Raw genomic sequence first — 20,576 nt, 5'->3', positions numbered from 1 at the left:
AACTAAAAATTCTCACATAACAATAGCCTTAAAAGATCAAGCCTGACACAAATATTTACAAATCTAAGTAACAACAGAAATCGCCAAACTCTTATAGCCACTAACAAACACAGATCACTCCCTATGCTTTCTTTCAAGTTTTATGCTCAAGGAAAATATCCTCCTCAAAACTAATCCCAGGAGGGAAAGGGAGATGAGGGCCTGCTTCTTCTAGATTACATATAAGATTTTCCTTTTTATTTGGTTAAGTTTAGAAATAAAAATTGTTACTTTGTTATAACTGAAATCTTTGCAAATTAACACCTCATACAGTGATGTGTTACCAAGTTTTTGGAAGTCACACAGTTCTGATCAAAGTTACACACACTGGTTCCACAGCAGAAATAACTTCACTAGAACACCATCAGCCCCAAAACAATGTGTTGAGAGAACAGGCTGAAAAGTATTTATTTATTGAGAGGGGACAGTGAAACTAGAAGCTGAGCAGTTTTATGATTCTGTGATGAGTTCTATATTACAGCAACTACATACCCAGCAGAGGGAGCACAAGTGTTTCACTTTATTCCAAAGTCACTGAAGTACTTTAAAAAAACAAATGCACAGACCTCAGGTCCCAGCAGATTCAGGTGTTTTATACAGAATTGTAGGTTTTGGCCTAATTCTCAAAATTTCTTTACCATTTAAGCAGACTTCTGATGAAACATCTTACAACCCCTCTTTAAATATTCACCAGACACTGTCCTCTCTTCCTTAAGAAACATTTAATCTGCAACCTACAATAATGGCTCCCCAGCTCAACCTCATACACTTTTTATTTGAGAGGTGTTCTTTAGAAGCTTTGGGAACAATACTAATTTCAGAGTGGTTCTACTCAAACACAGTCCACTAAAGAAGGCAGTAAGACAATTCTCTCATCCTAATAGTGGAGAGCTCCCCCTTCCAGACTGTTTGACTAGGAATTACTTATCTTCTAATGAAAAGTTAAAAGTACTTCACTAATAACTGCCTCTCTGTGTTCTCCAGATGCTTCAGTCATATGTTTTAAGTACCAAGTTTCAATTTTTTTCTTGCATGAAGAGTCTAGGGAAAAACAAGAATCTACTGCTTACAACCCAACCATACTTCAGCAGAGCATAGTCAACAAACAAAATAATAAAAAAAAAAAAGAAAAGAAAGAAAAATTGTTGCCTACAGTTATGGTTATCCTCACTGTCAACTGAGCAGGCCTCTAGTCCTATAAGAATGTAACGCTTGTTTAGGTACACCTAGGTAACCAGAGAAGCTACAATGGTGTGGTATGCAAGCACTATTCAGCATGTGCTTTTAACTGCCATACTACTCACGAGCAGCAAAGCTACAGATTATGACTTCACCTCAGTTATCATTTACAAAGCTTTTTATTGGGTGTATGCCACATAAAATTTGTACGTCAGCAGCTGCAATGAGGAGCTAATTAAACATAATTAAAGACAAACAGCTGAGCTAAAGTTCATCCAGCCCTCCACTACTAACTAACTGGTAAGGCCCATAAGCCTGCTCAACCTCCCGACCCAATTTCTCTTGCAGCAGTCTGCTTAGTGACTATCTATTTGCACTCTCTTCTCAAGAGAAAAGCAACACCTATCCTTGCCAAAGGACAGACAATCTTGTCAGCTGTCTATGTCTGGGCTAAAACTAGGGCTGCACAGGACCTAGGAGTAACTAGGAAATCTGCTCACACCACACTGCCCACCACTCTTAAGAGCCTCATAATCTTTAAGCCAATGCCACACAGTGCATGACAACTGCAATAATTCTGCAAAACAAGTATAGTCCCTTGACATACTAGCTGAAAACCTAAGATCTGATTCCACAGAAGAAGGAAAAAACCTCCAAACTTCTCCATCTTCAGGTTTGATTCTCATCAAATATATAACTGCACACATTTGCTAGCCAAAATCATTGAGCTGGTTTTGGCTTCAAGAAAATTTTTGTGGGGGTTAGTGGGGGGTGTTTGTTAGGGGTTTTTCATATGTCGCTTTTTGTTGGTTTCTTTTTTTTAACACAGAGATCAGGAGTTGAAAGGTAAAAGGTTTAAAAAAATAGAGTTACATTTTCTGAGGAATTAGACATAATTCTGAAATTAGATCAATTTTTGATTAATCAAGTGATATTCCTTTGATTAACTACTGGTAATTAAAATACGTAAGTTGCAAAATATTGCATCTAGACTGCACATGTAAGATTGCAAGACAAAATGGGTAATAACATAATATTAATACAGTGAAATAGAATGACCAAAAATTTAGTAAACAATCATCACTTGAAAATGTCACAAAAATACCTCACTATATATCTCTTGCCTTTTATTCTGTAAGTGGGTTCCTGAAGACCAGAATTTTTGTTTGTTCATAGCAGAATTAAATATCTCTATTACACTGAATCTGGCAAGGATTTCTGGCTGAATAGCAATTTAGAAAAAAAGTAATTCTTAAAATACAAGAATCTAAAGATTCAGATGTCCATTATGAAGACCATCACGAGCAGAAGTTGCCTGAATAAAGTAAGGAACATTTGATGCGTTGAATTACATGTGTATTTTGATTTGTAGAAGTGAAATCTGTTCAGCTTGTACTCTAAAAATCCAATTTAAAAAAGCAGAACTACTTATAAATCTCCATAACTCTACTGTATTACTCAAGATCACACAGAAAATAATAAGGTAAAGCATATTACCTGCTTTAAGAGACATTCATAGTGTGTGTATATAAACATGCTTTTACTATCTAAATTGCAAGTATCTAGCATTTACCACGAAGTACTAAGAAAAGTCACTGTGATCTGCTAAAATACACCAAGCAATTAACAAGTCAGATTCTGAATTACTGAATGTTTTCTATACAAGTCCTTTACTGTAGCAAAACCTCTCTATTATTGGTCAGATGAAAACAAAGACCCCCTAACCTAAGCTGAGGAACAGTGTATTTCGTGACACTGTCACACTGTCACATCAGCCACCAACTACCAAATCCAGAATTGAGCAGTTTGAAAATCTAAAGCGCTTCCGTAAAATCCCTCTTTTGTCAAGACAACAGAACTAATATTATTGATAAGTAAAGGACAAGTGGTACATACAGACAGATCTAAACTTGGTATTTACTATTTTTCTTCTCAGGACCAGCTTTTAAACAAATTCATGTCTATCTAGTACTGCTACTACAAACATAGTTGAAGAAAAAATATTATATAGATAGCTACTGTATGTGTATACAAACACACACCTAGGCATATACTGAAATACATTACTTCATGTATTATATTTAAATGAGTCATTAAACAGATTTTAAATGCAGATTTTAAAATGCAGATATATATCCACAGATATACACCACACATATATATGGTTTGATATGTATGTATTTAAAAACATTTTTTAAAAATAAAAAACCCACCCCTTTTTCCAAACTTTTTTTTCTTGAGAAACTGCTGCTTTTATTAAATTGAGTTGATCACAAACATCCCACAGGATGACATCAGCCCATGTGACTTAAAAACCTGTCAGGTTTCCAAAACTAAACATGTTAAGGTTGCCTACTATTCTTCTCTAGGAGGTGCTATAGCAGCTGGCAAGTCAGACTAGAACATTAAAGTCAAACTTTGAACATTATTAGACAGGCTAAAAATGGCACCTATAGTTAATTCACAAGATTTTCATGCTGTATTAGAACAGGCTTTCTGAAAGAACTTTTAAAAAAACTGCAGAGCTCACTTAGTCAAATGTGATTATGTTAAAAGTAGTAAGGTGTTTAGTGAGCACATCACCTGCAGTTAGTAGCTATTCCACGTGCCACTAAATTAAACATACCTGATTGTGTTCAACAACTCTTTTTTGTTTGAGTGCTACTGGCGTCTTCGTCCGTGCTTTCAGTGGTTCTCTCTTCTCAAGCCTCAGCTCAGTCTTCGGATCTGCAACCAGGTTCAATATAACTAGTTTCTATAATACTACTGGTTGTTGTACTAGTTGAAACCTACTGTATTTTAATAAAAATTCACTTTAAGAGGCAACAAAGTCTGAGTTAACATTTCCTTAAAAAGTTGTGCGAAACAGGTATGTTTCTCCATTAAATGCAGAAGAACAAAGACTTCTGAATAACTTTAAAATTATTTTAAAACACTGACAAAAGTATTTACATTTTGTCCTACAAATTCTACATTTCAGATAAGCTTTGACCAATCCAGCAATTCCATTTAGAAACTGGTATCAAATTGCAATTCCTTTAACCGAAGTACCATTCTACGATGGATTGTATCATGGGTATTGAAGCTTTTCAACATCATTTGATGTTGTCAGCTTTGTCCTTTTATATAAAACTCTGGTTTTGATGCCATAGAAAGGCAAGTGGTTAGCAGTCATCAATAAGAGAATGTATTATTTCCACTGCTTTTCTAAAATTCTAATAGTATTACACCAACCTATTTAGGTTTATTTATAAAAACCTTTTTTTTTTGGTGGGCGTGGAAGGGGAGTGTTTGGGTTTGAGGTTTTTCCCCAGCATTTGAACAGTTCAGTAATTAGATGAAGCATATGTAACTATAAGGGGGGAGCTGTCACTTGTGACTGGGCTCTTGGCTGTCCCAAAAATAAATAAATCAATCTCTAACATCCCTTCCCCCTTGCAAGTGCAAGAGAGAAAAGTTGAAAAACAAGTCCAAACATGCAAGGGAGATCAATCAAATTACCAACTGTAATTCAACCCTTTCTATCCTACCTCCGTAGAAATTCCTGTAAAAACAACAAGAACAACCCCACCCCCAAAACCAAACCACACTATAAATAAGCATCTAACATTCCATTCATGTCACTCTTTAAAGCCTATACTTCTACTTTTTGTAAGATGTAAAATGGTGTGATTTAGGTTCCACTTCCCCCACTACACTTTTTTGATACAAACTTGATATTAAAACCACAAAGAAAACACACACAGGACCAACCGATCAACCCACCCCAAACTAAATCTATAAGGAACAGAGCATAAAAGGGATTGAGTCATAAGTGAGACATTATAAAAAGTACAAAAGTTTAATAAACAAACATTCATTTGATATCCCATAGTAAATAATTGCTGTGAGCACCGTACGACAAAACTGCAGTGGTACTTGGGTATGAAGTGCAAAGAACACCTTAGCACCTAATACACAGTTCTCTATCTCTCAGATTTACAGGCTCCAGTCTGGGGCAAATGGATAAAAGCTCAGTAGCAAAAAGTTTACTTTCCTAGAACAGGCACCTGGATCACTGTGCTAGTACTCTGTGATGAAGCACATGACTCACAGGGTTCACAGCAGTACCTTACAGCCTCACCTAACAGCAAGGCCATACCCTCTTTAGGTATTTCTACTGCAAAAATTATTGATATATAATTTGAATCATTCCCATGCAAGTTTCACTTTAGTCCTACCTTCTTCATTGTCACTGTACTGGTCAGAATCACTGTTTCCATTCTGTCTGGTGTTCTCAGTAGTTGTAATCGCTGGGAGAGGCACAGGCTCCTTCAGTTCAGGACCTTGCTCCATCAGTTTCAACAGCTTTTTCTCATAAAGTTTCCTAGTAGTAGCTATAACAAAGGAAGGATACATGCTAAAGATACAGTTTTCATCTTTCCTGACTTGATTGATAGAACTTGGCTGATACATATTCCTTGGGAATATTATTTATTTTTAATCAGTTTGTATGGCCCACAATGCATACCTTTAGGTACATAACTCTGCCTCTAAGCCTCTAACTTTTTGGTTTAAGAGAATTTTTAGATAAACTATAGGCCTCTTTGTACACTGAAAGTTATGAAAATGAAATCGATGGAAAGGGAATTTACCTGTTTCTTACATGTTTTGTTTCATATGCTGCAATACATAAGCTGTTATGCCCTCACAAAAAATTTAGTGAGTCTGACATTTCAAAGGCAACAGTTTCCATGCAGATTGCACTACTATTCTCCTAATTCCTTCACCCTGGAATTAATGCCCCTTCAACTTTAGCCTGTGCCTTGTTGGCAAATTGAGTCCAATAAGCATCAGAGATGGTGCAAGCAAGCAGCAACAGAACTTTGTTTGCTGGATCTAGCCATTAGGTTGGCTCCCTTGATCTCTGAGGACAGATCTTTGAAAGGTATCAAGTCTAGCACACACTTCCACGTCAGGACTGTGCTGGCAAAAGTCTGTAGAGGTGACTGGTGCCTGAACTGCAGAAAAAAAAATTCTAACCTTAGAATTTTTCAGATAAGAGGAAATCACCCTTAAAAAGAAGTGGCAGACTCAAGAAACAGAATCCATACCCTCTAAGAACTAAAGGCTTTTAATTAGACCCAATTTGAACATCTTTCCAGTGGACTGCCTAGGTTCTTGAGTTTTGCAGATTTGAATACCATCCAAGAGGAACAGGTTGCATGGGAAAGCATACAGAATCAGCTAACTGAAAATACTGTGCATAAGACTTTGAATACATACAGGACTGCAGTCTCCATCACTGACATTTCCATCCCCCTAGGATTTCAAGGACATTCCACAGAAGGCTCAGCATGCTACAGACAACAATCTTTTTTTGAAGAGTTGTGAAATCAAATCCCCTTGCCATTAGGCTAGTGCACAATCTGAAAGGCAAGGCACTTGGATCCCACATCACAGACGAGTGCTCAGGGCAGGAGATTAGGCTGGGGTCAGGACTACTCCTGATGTAGGCCAGCACAAAGAACAGAATGTTGGGCTCAAAGGGCCAGAAAAAAAACATTAGCAAAGCAAAACATTACTGCAAAATGCAGTGAGTAGGAAATGCTCTAGGGAAAGGGAAGTTCCCGGCTCTCATTCTGCTTTCAATGCTATTAGGTTATTATGTAAGATGTATTTTCTATTTACGTGGGCCCAGATCTCAACCTCTGTATCAGAAGACCTAATTACCCCAGCACTGAACTTTAACTAATAGTTACAGAGCTTCAGAACAGAAGTTGGAACATCTCCAGCTGGCCTAGAGCACAAGAGGAGCAAACTGCAGACTTGTCTGCACTGCAATACTTCAAGTCTTAATGTAAATAGTTCAATGAAAACATCCTAAGTAGGAAGTAGTATTGAAACAGCACTGGTATTAATAAGTAACTGTATCAGAGGAGCTTAGAGCACTCACAAGTGAGGTGTAGTGAGAAATATGTTAAACAGATGAGTATTTGCTAGTTCAGTTGACCTACCTACAATTGGGCCAGGATTCATTCCGTACTTCACAAGTTGCTCTTTAAGGTCTTCATTACTCATCTCTGTTATATCTAGATCATCTTTCTCCTCTGGCCTGGGTTTGTCAGTTTTCTTCGTAGCTTTCTGTGAGTGCGTGAGGGAGAAAGGAGAGACAGGGTGTTTACAGTTCCTACAGAACACATCTTTTTCTTCTAAGGGAAAAAGAAGTCGTAAGAGTACTAAACATATAAACCCAGAAAAAAGTTATTATATTCTCCCTCCCCCCACACTACTAAAGGTTATGTGAAACAGTACAAACATTTACACCTACTAAACAAATATGCACAAGTTTCCTACTTAGGAAGGAAATACCCATTACAGACCTCCTCTATAGTAAAAAAAAAACAAAACAAACCACCTCTTACTCATTATTCTGGTCATGTGTTTTAATTTGAAGTTCAAGTATACAATGGGAGGGGATTGCTTTCATATGACTGAAAAAGTAAGTTTCTAGCTGTTTCACCATCTCTACACTAAACTACAAATATTTATGTTCCATTGGTACTTCTTCACATCATTTTTCTACCTAGTTGGTTAACATTTCCTCCTCTAACGATATGGAACAAGTTCTTCAGTATCTACATCCTCTCAACTAACTTTTCAAAACCCCTCTTCTACTTGTCCTAGCACTCCCTCTGAGGCGCCAGAAAGGCAAAAATCAGAAACAATCTCAAATTTTCAAAATCCTGCCTGTCTGTTTAGGCCTCTGCTACTGTAGCTCTTACAAATTTTAAGCCCAACTCTGGCAACACTATTTTAAACAGTTGGCAATGCACCACCACATATAGATGGTTATCAAAATAATCTGCGGAGATGCTACTCCTAAATTAACAGTTTCCGCTAAACCCAAAGAGAGTGATCATAACATTTCTTCAACTTGGGAAGCCCCTACTACTATAACAGCCATTTCAAGCTCCAAAATTTGGAAGAAAGTGAAGAGGTAAGACATAAAAAAGCATGCTCTCAACTAAGAAAGATCTTGATACTGCTTTGAAATAAGTTGTATTTGTATTTCAAAGTTGTAGGATATAAACAGAAGCAATTTCTACACTTATTATTTTTCTCAGCTTGGCTGCCCAGAGGCAAACCTACCTGGGCTTTCTGGTATTAACCAAAGACTAAAATTCCAAATACAAACAATCTATAACACTCAGTCACAATTAACATGTCTTTTTCTTGTTGCATTTTGTAAGATAGAACCAAAACACTAAGATGACTGACATGAGTCAACAGTATCTGGCTAGGCCTTAATGCCAGTTCAATATTTGTCTGCATGTAAGCTTGGTCTTGCCACAAGTGTCTTAGTATTTTAAAGTTAAGCAGGGACTGCATGAGGATTTCCCAAACATAACTGACTCCAGATTTTCCTCTAACTCCTGGATTGTGAATATCCCAGCATGATGAACTTAAAATCAGATGCTGAAAAGAAGCATTATCATGAACTCTTGGAATAGACTGCAAGCAGTCTGAAGAAAGTACAGGGTCATTAAAGTGATAGATTTGACTAAAGACAGATTTACGATTCACTTTATCAATCATTCCATTCCAAATTACTTTTTGAAGCAACAGAGCCTACTTACATAGCACACAAAAAACAACCAACCTGGAGCTATATGAGACTTTTATTCACTTCTGAATGTGCTGGTCATAACACTATTTCAAGTATCACATTAACTTAAATTTCATATTCAGTGCATTTTTTCTGGACTACTGAACTGCCTAAACAGTAAGGAAGAAAAAAGAGTTCCAAAACAAATGCTGGGTTTTCTTGTTGAGATCTGTTTAGACTATTGACAGCTCCGGTGTTTGCACACATCATCAAGCAGATTAACCAAGATGCTATTCCGTATTTCAGAAGAAAATTAGCATCGTGCAGGAAATCAGCTTTTCAATGACACTTTGAAGAAACTGGAAACCTAATTTTTTCACCTATCTCTACCTTTATATCACTTAGAGACCACAGAAAATGCTATGACAATATACAGCAGAAGCACTATTCAGCATTCTGCTGGATGCTTTACAGAAATATTAACTATCAAAAATCTAACTGCAAGTAATGAGTACTATGGTATTTTAACACAAGTAAACTCACATATCTCATGGTATCTTTGAGTTTGGTTTTTCCTTCCAAATACTGTTTCACTTTTTCCTGCACTACTGTCACACACAGACCATCAGAATAATCAGTTCCAGCAGAGAAAAAGAGCAGGGAGGGAATGAAAAAAGTTGAAAGTAATCTGCACTCTTCAATAATTGGGCCAGATGTATTGATTATCTTGTGCTCTTCAAGGTCACAACTTTTACTTTTGAACACCTGTTCTCCTAAGCGCAGAAGCAAATGACTTCACTGGTACAAGTACAAAGTTGCCATTTAATCATTCACTGGACCACAAGATCAGGCCCTAGCGTAAGGCAGGATAGAAGAATTTCTCTCATATCTTGGCTGTGGTATGAAAGCATTAACCTCAGCAACAACATTAGCTCTAATTACCACTACTATTATAGTATAAAGCACCACTACACTTCTGTGCATCAGGACAACTTGTCCATTGGACTATGCCATGAGACAGATCAAAAGAGCTAGCTTTAAAATTTATCACTGCAAGTTAAAAAGCAATCAAACAACAACAAACACACACACACACACACACACACACATTTTCCTGATCTGGTGACCACTGTGGTGCAGAGGTGAAGTGCTTAAAATGAGATTGTGGCAATACCCAGGACTGGCCACAGTAAGGTGGTGCCACTGATCACTTCGCACATATTAGGTGCAATATATTTTGCAACAATATACCCAGACCTATAAATCCTTATCTCAAGATCATCTAATTCCATCCAGAGCTAGCAGCATTAAAAACATATTTCCATATTCCTATTTTATAGAAAACCGAAGATGGAAAAGGATCTGCACACTTCACTTGAGAGAGATTTGTTCATACCGAAGAGATGGCAATTGGGTAGTATTATCTGTCAGGCTCAGTTTCAGATTACCCAGGAACCAAGTCTTCAAACAAGTACTGTAGTGAATTATAACCATGGGGCTGCTACACAGCATTCTCAGTACTAGGGCGACAGAAGAACAAGAGCACAAGAGAAGTTCATCTTCTCTCAGTATCTCTCTTGACTGCACAAAGCTTTCCCATTCTTCCATTAACAAGAGCAGAAAACACAAGTGATCAGAATTCAGACTTGGAAGCTACCTACCTCACCTTTGCCATTTCTGATGAATAGCAATTAACAGCCACAGACCAGTTTATCAGGCAAACTTCACAAGCACCTGTACTAGTCCCAGCACTATTCCAAAGACACGCATACGTAACATCTTGAAGAAGCTATTAAATAATATAAACAACTGTGAGACATCATCAAAAGCAGCATTTTCAAATCCCAAGGTAAACAGCACCTACACCAGGATACACAATGATTTTAATCCCAAACAGGTGCAGCTTCATCACTAGAAGCAGAAAGAGTCAGGGCCTATTTACTGTTTCTCTGAATGAGGTTAAGATAGGCTAAAGAAAGGCCAAATCACACCAATAGAATGCTCTTTAATTCTCCAGTTTGCACAGAGTTCTCTCTGGTAACAAATAAATATTTCTTAGGAGAGGTGAAGATAAGGAACTGCATATGTGAAGTGTTAATAATAGACTTACATTATGAAATAGAGAGGTCTCTGTACCATACACAAACATTTCCTGCAGTAGAATTTTCTTTTTTTAAACCAAATCCTACTGAACTTTTTAACCTCAAAGGCCTGGAGACAACATTTACCAAGAGCTACAGGACAGACAAAATAAACAACAGAAAGGAAATTATGCAGCAGCAATTCAAAGATCCTGATACACACAACTTAAAAAACTCACTACCTTTTAACCAGCTAGTAAGTGTCAGCCTAAGTACAGTAACAGTCCTAAATAAAGGTAAACATTAAAAGTCCTAAATAAAATCTTAAATATAAGATTAGGGACTACTCAACTCTTTCAACCCCTTCTCCCTTCAGATGCTGGGTTCCAGTGAAGGGAATGTATCCACTTTGAAAGCAGATGAATGCTACATAATGAAGAGTTGTTTCCAGAAACAACTCTCTTTCACTTAGGTGAAAAGTAAAAATTCACAACAAAAAACCAAATCGAGAAACCAAACTGGTGGGTCTCATAGCTCAATCAACTGAATGCTGACCTGGAGACCTGGCTGGTGTACAACTGACATGCACTGCTAGACAAAAATTACTTCTGTGGGATTCTTTTATTTAAATATAAATTATTACCCCAGCACTCTAACAAGCTTATCTCCTTAGTTCATAAGTCTAGAATTGCAGAAAACCTGAAGGTGCAGAGCAGCATGGCAGGACTTCTCGCTGTAGTGGGAATTACTTTGGTCATCTCTCCCCTACTGCCCACAGGTGTCACTCAGCCAGCAGATGACTGCCATTTAAAAGGCCACAAAGGTTTTAAATCCGTATTCTGGGTCACATTTGTATGGCACATCATCATCAAGACATACAGCCACACACAGGGAACACCAAATAGATTCTCTTTCTTCACTAGGTAAGCATGTATGCTCTACATCAACTCACCTATCTGAGTACAGTTTCACTTCCCACACACCTAATCTTCATAAATTACCAGTTTACTTACCTTCTCTTTTCCAATAGGGAAGGAGTCGAAGCCACAGTTATCTCAGGTACAGATATTACCACTACCATACCATTCTCACTATAAAGGATTGAAGCTAGCTCTGAACTTACTCGGCTACTTAATTAGCACAAAAAACTCCCAAAGAAACAAAACCAAAAAAACCAACAAACCAACCCGAACATCTTTACCTGATACGTCTCCCTTACAAACTTTCATCAAACAGGTCCATATGATTTCATCATACCTTCACTGACAGATCTGAGGAAGAGACATCTGACTGATCTTTTTCAAATCATCACTTTAAAGGTCAAAAATTTCACTCAATGTGTTTTAGAAGGGATTCTTCCAGGACATGATATACACCAAATAGCTAAGTCATAATAACCTGCACATTCTGAGCTCTGAACAGTTCCTGCTTGGCAATGGTGTCAAGACAGTATTTTCAGCATGTGTTTTAAAACAATGGTCCAAAAGAGGCAAAAATGCAATTTCATAGTTACTTTTGAGCTCTGTCCTGATATTCAGCCCATAACTAACCAAGACCAGGGGGATCCAGATGCAGATGGTTTCCCCTGCAGGAAACAGGTGTCTCACATACCCAAACACTGTCCTCACATACCACTATGCTAAACAAGCTTAGGGAAAAAAGTTGCTTAAAGACATTAGTAGAGCTAGAGAAGCTGACTCTTCCAGACAATATTATCAGACTGAGAAGAACAGGCATGGTTTTAAAAGCTTTTCCTCTCCTGGTAAGAGTATAGCTAAAGTGATAAATATATCCTTGGGCTGGATTTAGTATTCATAGAGCTGTGCTGGAAAGACTGGTGGATTGAAAAGGCATCATTTGTAGCACAATTAAAACTATAGGGTTTTGTCTCTGCACAACTTTTATCAATAGAAAATGTGCACCTAAATGCATCCTCGAATGCCCAGAACTTAGGAAAAAAGAACACTAAAATGACAATGCACACAGGTTAAAATGACTAATGATTAGAGCAATGTCAAAACACTAAGTTCCACTATCAAGAGACCTGGTTTAGCCTTCAGTGACTGCAGCACAGACATTCAGAGTACTCCTCTGAACTTGTCCATTTCACAAGCAGCAGCGCCTTCCCCTCCTCAGGATCCGCAGTCAGCCGACTGGTCCCGTAGGGTGCCGACCCAGCCCCACCAGGAGCAGCCGCGGCCTCGCTCCCGCACACGCGGCTCCTCCGCGCGCCGCCGGCCCCGCAGCGCCCCCTGCCGCCCACGGCCGCACCCGCTCTGCCCTCCGCCTGCTCCACAGACACGGGCACTGCGCTCCAGCGGGCTGCAGGACCAGACAGGGTTACAGCTATCGGCTCTTAACAAAGGGAACTGTGAAACGGCCCAGAGCGGGATAGGAGAAATCCCAATGACCAGTAAACCCACCCAGCGAACACCACCAAGCGGGGACCACCCTTACTCAGGCCAACACAGTATCCTCATTACAATATTTTTTTTCCACACCAAAAGCCATATTAAGGAATATATTTTGTAGATCTTTGACAGCCTATGCCATAAAGTAAGGACAGACTGCTTTTTAACTGTAATCCCAACCCTTTCAAAGAAGCTAAACAAGAGAGAATTGCTGTCAAGACTGCTGGCCTTCAGCAGGCAGCACACAGTTAAGCACTGACAACTGTTGTGTTGGTATTACTACTGAAAAAGCACAAACTTCAGAAAAACGAGGTTACGTCTCTCACTTGTGTTGCTCCTCTCCTCCATTCAAAATAACACATTCCTCTGCTCCAAGAGTGATTCTGACCCTTTACTGCTTCTCCCTCTAAACATCCAGCATTCATTCATTCCAACAGCGAGAGTGAGTCTTCACTCCCAAATCAGTTTGTTAGGGGTTTTTGTTAACCGTTTATTATTGCTTGGTTTGGGTGGGGTTTTTTAAGGTTTGTAGAATATCAAGCTAGAGCCAGAGAAATACCAAGTAAGGAGTAGGAGAAAGCACAGTGGGACAGAACCCTCCAAAATGCAAGTCTATGTAAATGCTTTTTCAAACATTTTTACAAGTTAATACTAGCATTGACTGAGTCATCTGGATTGAAGAAACTTCTGTAACTTTCAAGCTAAGCAACAGTAAATTTTTAGAGTGGTACAGGAAACACAGTCCACGTTTTTAATCCCATGGAAGATATACTTGTAATGCAGTCAAGTATTTTGGTGTTCTAGAAACATATTTAGTTGACTGCCTAAAAGTTTGAAACAAATGGTTTAAAACTCCCCCAAGGTACACAAGCCAATACTACCATTTCTAAGACCTGTAACATACATAAATATGGAGCTATTAAAACACTGCAATTCTGTTATTCAGATCTCAACCTAACAACATGTCATTATAGCAGTACATGTTATAAAGTACTTTTAATTTCCTTGCGCACCCAGTAAAATCTGTTTTCTAGTCCTTTTAAATGTAAAACATAAAAGCAATGCCCAGTATAGAACAATGAATTTACACAGAGGAGTTTAGAGACAGAGGTTTGTTTCCAGAGCCTACTAAGTGACCTACAGGTAATATGGAATTCCTTTATTTTATTCCTCCTTTCCATAAATCCTTGCAGTTCCCGCTTCCTCTCTTCGCCCCTTATTTCTAGTTTCTTCTTTTTCAGAGGTCTGTGTGCTTCCCCTTCCACCTTCTCTTAATCTTATCAAGATATTTTGCTTTGTTTCCTCACCAGAACCCCAGTCCTCTGGGACGTCAGACTTACTTTTGCTCTACCTCTCCGTTCCAAGTGCTCTGAGGACATGTAGATTACTCTTCTTGAAGGAGAGCTGATCAGAAAAGCACTCTTGTGCCAGAAGGCATTAAGAGGGACAACAGGTAATCAAGCTACAAGCAATTTCAGAACTACTTAAGCTGCACAAAGCAGGCAACAAACATACATCCTCCAAGTTTGTTTGTTTTGCTTGGCCGGTATTATCTAGGATTTTTCTGTGTGTTTTGGTTTGGGGTTGGATTTTTTGGCAGGGGGAAACAACACAACACAGGGCACAACGGACCCAAATCTGAACAACTATCACTAGAATATTCGCTGAAGTCCTGGAAGTTATGATGATACAGTGTTCTGATATTAATACACAAGATAAGCATAAATAGCACACAGCCTTCCAGACATTGTTAACAGCAGTGTAGGAGTACCACCCATTCTGTAAACATCAAAAAAGTCACCCTTAATTGTTTAAACTTCAGCACTGTGGAAAGGAAAAATCAGATCTAGGAAAGAAACTTCAGCAGTTTCAAGACCTTCCTCCTCCAACAAGTGTGAAACAAGTCAGATCCAAGCTCATCCTATTTTACTCAAAAGCACCTTATGAGCGCTACCAGCAGATCACTGTAAGCCAGCAAAGTGTCTAGTTCACTGTAAAGTTACTTCAGTGAATGCCAGTTAACCGTTTGAATTAGACAGATGTTAAAAAGCACTAAATAACTTGGTTAGAAATCTCTTCCTCTTGAAGTTGCAGTTTTCAATTTCTTAACTCAAGAACTGTTTTTTGGAGGCTAAAGCATGAGAGACCTTAAAAGGATTCAATTTCTCTGCACTCCCTTTACTAATGAGCTTTGAAAGATAGTATCTCAGATACAATTAAATACTTGTAATATCACACACACCACAACTCCAGAAACTGGCAATCAGTATCCAAACCCTTACTCGAGACTAGACAGTTTAGAATTATCAATTACACGATTGCTTTCTCAATATATGCAAGTTTACAGACCACTTATTAAAAGCTAAGAAGGAAATCACATTTTCCCAAAGAGAAAAATTCCAAATAGCTTCAGCTCCCCCTCTTCCTTTACATGATAAAGTCTAAGAAAGCAAATACATTGGACAAACTGAGCATACAGCAGAGGCCCTTTGCTATAAAACACATGCTTAGAGGTACGAGCGAGACATCTACATTATGCAGATCCTCTTTACAATAAACAGTCCACTTCATTAAGTGAAAGCTGTTCCCTCACAGATTCCTCCTTTCATCTAGAGGTATTTACACCGCGTAGCATTGCTGCAGTACAACTGAGACAGCTGACGGGAATCCTCTCCCACAGTAAGCTGCAACCTCGCGCGGTTCTCTCGCTTCGTTCCTCCAACACCGAAATTTTCTACTTAGGAGACCGCCCGCCAAACCACAGTAAAGGCTTCCCAATTTACAACCGGAGGGCTGTCGCACCCTCCCACGCGCGGTCGCGCGGCCCTGACGGCTGGAGGGGCCCCCCCGCACGGGCCAGTCGCTCCAAGGTGGGACGCGACCTGGAGGCGCAGTCGGCGGCCACCCGGCACCGACCCACGGTCCCAGCTCCCCCCTCGACGCAGCGGCCGCTGCCGCTCTGCCCCGGGTGTGGGACCGTCCCCGCTGGGCACGATCGCGCGCTCAGCCGAGCCGGAGGGTGCCCCGGTCCCACGCGGGAGGCCGTGCGGGGCGCCCCGGTGCCTCACCGCGGTCCCCGCGCCGCGGCCGGCGGGCGAGAGCGGCCGCCCCGTTCGGGCGGGAAAGCGGGCCCGAGGCTGCGGGAAGCCGCCGCGGCGCGGGCGGGAGGCGGCTGTACTCACCCGCCCGGCGGCGGCAGCGCCGCGGCTCCGGGCGCCGAGAGGTGTGGGCTCCCGCTCCTCGTCGCTGGAGAAGTCGGGCTGCGCGACAGCAGGCGGGTTGCGGGCGGTGAGGTGCTGCAGGTAGAGCTGCACGTACACGTCCTTGCGCTGCTCGCCGCCCGGCAGGCTCACATTGTTAGCGATCAGCTCGCTCTTCAGCTTCTCCTTGGTCAGCACCGACGGGTCCGCCAGGAACTCGGGCATCGCCGCCGGCCACCGCCGCCACCGCTCTCCCAGGAGAGGCAGCAACAAAGCGCGGGGAGAAGGGGCGGGGGAGCAGCAGGAGGAGGAGAAGAAGGACTCGCCTGCCCCGCGCCAGGGACCAGCTCCACAGCGGGCGGGTGCACGCAACGAGCGCTCCTTCCCAGCCGGCAATAAACCGCGCCCCGATTGGCGGGGAGGAGAAGGAAGCGGCTCCGCTATTGGCTGCCGAGCGGCAAAGGGGCAAGGCGCGCGGGCCCCGGCAGCGTTGGTGCTTTGCGCGAGGGACAGTCACGCAGTTTAAATTCGGCTCGGGCGGGAGAGGCGTGTGGGGCGGTGCTGGCGCGCGGGGTTGGGTAGGCCGGGGGGAGCTGTCCCTCACGGCGGCACCGCCCCCCACACCCCCGCTAAGGCCGCCCGGCGCTCTCCTGGGTCTCCCCACCGCCCTCTCGGGTCACGGGCTACGTTCTCCCCGCCAGGAAGGGAATGAGAAGCGCAGCGGGCGGTTGAGGAGATCCTAGTAACCTGCAGTGATCCCGGTCACCTGCCGCCGGTTCTGCCCGCGCCGCCGCCCCCCAAGGCTGTCCCCTCGGCAGAGCGATGGGCTGGCCGAGCCCTCCCTCCTTCCCGCCGGCTGCAGCGCGGGCCGGGCGGACACAGGAGCTCGCTGTCCCCCGGGATAACTGCGCTGGCCGCCGCCCGAGCGCGCGGCTGCGCCTGACCCGTTAGCTGTGGGCTCCAGAAGAAATCCAGCCGGGAAACCGGTAGCTAATCTGTTACTGCGACTGCTGCCGTTGCGTGACTTAAATGTTAAAAAAAAAAAAAAAAAAAAAAAAATTAAAAATCGCATCTATAGTTTCGCAGAGTTTGAAAGGCACGTAGTTGTTTTATTTATTTATTTACTTACTTATAAAGCTGACTTCAAAAATTTCTCAAGTGTGTCCCTGCTGGGGAAGTAGAACTGAGTTTTAAGACAGTCTTGCAGTCTCTAAACAAACGGGTTAAATCTTTCTATGCTTACATGCTGGTTACTGGGAACACGTACTGCTTGTATTTTATGATGGGAAGGGTTTAGTATTTAGAACTGACTATATATCCTATGCTTTTGAATTTGCCCATCAGTCATAGACCTAAAACAGGATTGTTAGTGTTTGCACCCACTCCTCTTTATGTTCCACAAAGAGTTTTAAATTGCTGTTGAGGAGAGGGATTTCCACTGTTCGAGTGTGCTCCACCATGGAGCTGTCCCGGTGGCTGTTGTTCCTGTTATCTCACCATAGCTGCAGTATCAGCTAGATGAAGGTGATGAGGGTTATCTTTGTGGAAAGTAATTTCGAGGCAAATCAAGGACCCGCTCCCAGGAAGCCTGATGCTTCCCACTGAAGAATTGGTGTGGTGTAACAAAGTAATTAATACAAGTGAGAAGTTTAGCTTGAGGAATTAATTTAGTGCAAGTAGTTCAATGAGGTGGCAATCATCTGAAGTTCATTATAACTTCTATCTGAAAGTGCTTGGTTCTTGGTGTTGTATATACTTCACCTATTCAGTTTGTTATACAACAAGGCTGAGCAGTGGGCAGAAATATCTTCCATTAACAGCATACACAGCAAATATGTATCAATGTGGATTGACTAGTATCACTTACTTTTAAGCCTGAATAGAACAAATGAGATGGTTCTGTATATTTTTCAGCATATCTTACCCAAAATTTTTCCTGAAACGTGGATATTAAATGATAGGTGTTTTGGAAATAGTTAAAGGAAATTTAATTTCTCTCCAAATTTGATAGTACTAAAGTGTAGATAGTATTTTTCACCTTAAAAAGCTTTTAGGTGCCTTGAAAAATAGACTTTCCCCTACCTTTAAGAATTTGCTTCTTATTCAGATATGAAACCAGTAGCACAGTATGCTTCAGAGAGATTCTTCAGCTATCATATTAATGTAAAAAATAACCATGTCAACTCATACCAAGTCTAAAATGTTTTAAAGCAGTGTAAGGGGAAACTGGGTCTGGGGAATTTTAGCCAAAATTAACAGTGAAAATACAAGCTAAAACGTTGGTGCAGTCACCATTTAACACCAGGGACAATAATGGTACAATAGGCCTGAATTGTGCTTCTTAGAACAATGCAGCCACCATTTGCAATTCATCATACTGTTCATAATGTGCAATACAGGTGGTGCTGACTTTTCTTGTGAGTGACCCTTTAGGAGTGGAAGGAATTAAAACTCTTGAGCTTGAAGTCTATGTTGATGGTTAAGTCTGGTTTTAATGCATTAAGTGTAGCACAAAAAACACCAACAGGAACATGGTTATGAAGTAGTAAATCACTACAATTCAGCTTTGATCATAACAAATGGATGGGTTGACTGGCCTTATCTTGGATCTGTGTTTTCGCCTTTTTGCTGTCAGGCAGAACTGGCATACAAATGTAAAGAAAGCAGAAACTTGACATCTTATGTTTTGGCTATTTGTTCAAACTCCAATACAGAGGCTGTGGAGCCACTGAGGTTGTGGCTCAGATTAACATTAATTAAAGTGCATATTTACAGTCCATTTAAGTTTTGGAAGTCATTTCCCCAACTATAGAAGTATGTATTATCTTTTCTTTTTTGTGAATTATTTACTCTGTTACATTGTTACACTGATGTAACTCCCTTGCACAGATACTGAACTCTTTTATTGCCTTAACTTTAGCCGCTTCCAAAGCTGCAAAAGCTAAAAAGCACCATACAATAATTTAGTGTCACCCTTCTTCAGAGCAATAGACTTCTCTGGGAAGCCAAGTCCCTAAACAATCCTTGGCACAAGCTGTCTCCTACTGGTTCTACACTTTTTACGGGTTCTACTCTTTATTATTGCACCTTGGGATCAACAGGTGTTCTCCAGGCAAAGCAAAGATGGGAAAGTAATATAAGAAAGCACCAAAATGTACACACGCATGACAATTAACACTGGAACCTGCAACGTGTAGACCTTTATACAGCCGAGGATCCACACCTTTATTGTTTGTTTGGTTGGAAGGAAAGTAAGTCACATTTTTTAGCATTAGGCAGCAGTCAAGGGGCCTAAGGGAATGAGTCCATTATGAACGAGCTCAAAAGATCTTTCTAATGTTGTTACAGTGGGGAACAAACCCCACAAATGTGAGGTGGTCCGTATGCCTATCCAAGGATTTGTTTCGTCATTGTTTAGAACATGGAACTGTTGTTTTACTGTGCCTTCTGTGAAGCATTCCAATATTTGAATGTTTATCCCTAGCAGCAAGTTCTGGTTTTCAAAGACCAGAATACCTGCCTCTACCCGAGAAACAGGTAGTCAGTATAAATGCTGACAAAAGGGAAACTTAGGAAAAAAAATGCAAATGTTGTGAGACTATGGCCATTTTTAGTGGTTAAAAAAACTGTTGTAAGCTTGCCTAAAAATGTGAAATATGCTGAGAGGAGAAGCCAAAAATCTTTCCTTTGTAGGACCCTCCCAAATGTCTGGAATTTGTTAGTCTTCCTGAGCGTGAGAAAGAGATTTTTCAGTCATACGTTCGTCTTTGACATGAAAACATTGAATGTCTCTTAAACTGTCTCAGATTTCTAGCTCTGAGTTTCCCCAAGTGTGCAATTCCTAATCTCTAAGGCCATCCATAAAAATGAGATAGATAGTTTATGTTGTGATACACTGAAAAAATATATTTTCTATATCTGTTCAAAAAAGTAACCTAAGTTCAGTGGAGGACTTGGAAAACAATTCATAATGAAGTATAGATATATAATTGGCATTCGTGTGTAACATTTGCCTCAACACATAACATTGTGAAGACTATAAATTTGTTCATAGCCAAGGCATTTAAGTAAGTGTTAC

At 40.7% G+C, this 20,576-nt stretch overlaps 1 protein-coding gene across 9 annotated transcripts in view; it reads right to left on the bottom strand.

Annotated features, from left to right (window-relative positions):
* TMPO (thymopoietin) overlaps positions 1 to 20,576 on the bottom strand; it is a 28,461-nt gene that overhangs the window by 6,037 nt on the left and 1,848 nt on the right. For 4 of the 9 annotated variants that reach the window (XM_051784809.1, XM_051784812.1, XM_051784814.1 and 1 more), the window contains exons 1-4: positions 17,265 to 17,585; positions 7,215 to 7,341; positions 5,439 to 5,594; positions 3,845 to 3,945 (exon numbers count right to left, since the gene is read on the bottom strand). In XM_051784809.1, the coding sequence (XP_051640769.1) occupies positions 3,845 to 3,945; positions 5,439 to 5,594; positions 7,215 to 7,341; positions 17,265 to 17,570 (690 nt within the window). In that variant the 5' untranslated portion in view covers positions 17,571 to 17,585. Of the gene's footprint in view, positions 1 to 3,844; positions 3,946 to 5,438; positions 5,595 to 7,214; positions 7,342 to 16,480; positions 17,090 to 17,264; positions 17,586 to 20,576 lie in introns of those variants that run through there. The other 5 variants (XM_051784815.1, XM_051784817.1, XM_051784810.1 and 2 more) reach the window with 4 other exon arrangements.

This window comes from Manacus candei, unplaced genomic scaffold, assembly GCF_025592945.1.
Source record: "Manacus candei isolate 608988 ecotype Guabito, Panama unplaced genomic scaffold, ASM2559294v1 h1tg000018l, whole genome shotgun sequence".
Classification (NCBI taxonomy): Eukaryota; Metazoa; Chordata; class Aves; order Passeriformes; family Pipridae; genus Manacus; species Manacus candei.
The sequence above is the reverse complement of the archived record's forward strand: the minus strand, read 5'-3'. Positions and strand labels throughout refer to the sequence as shown.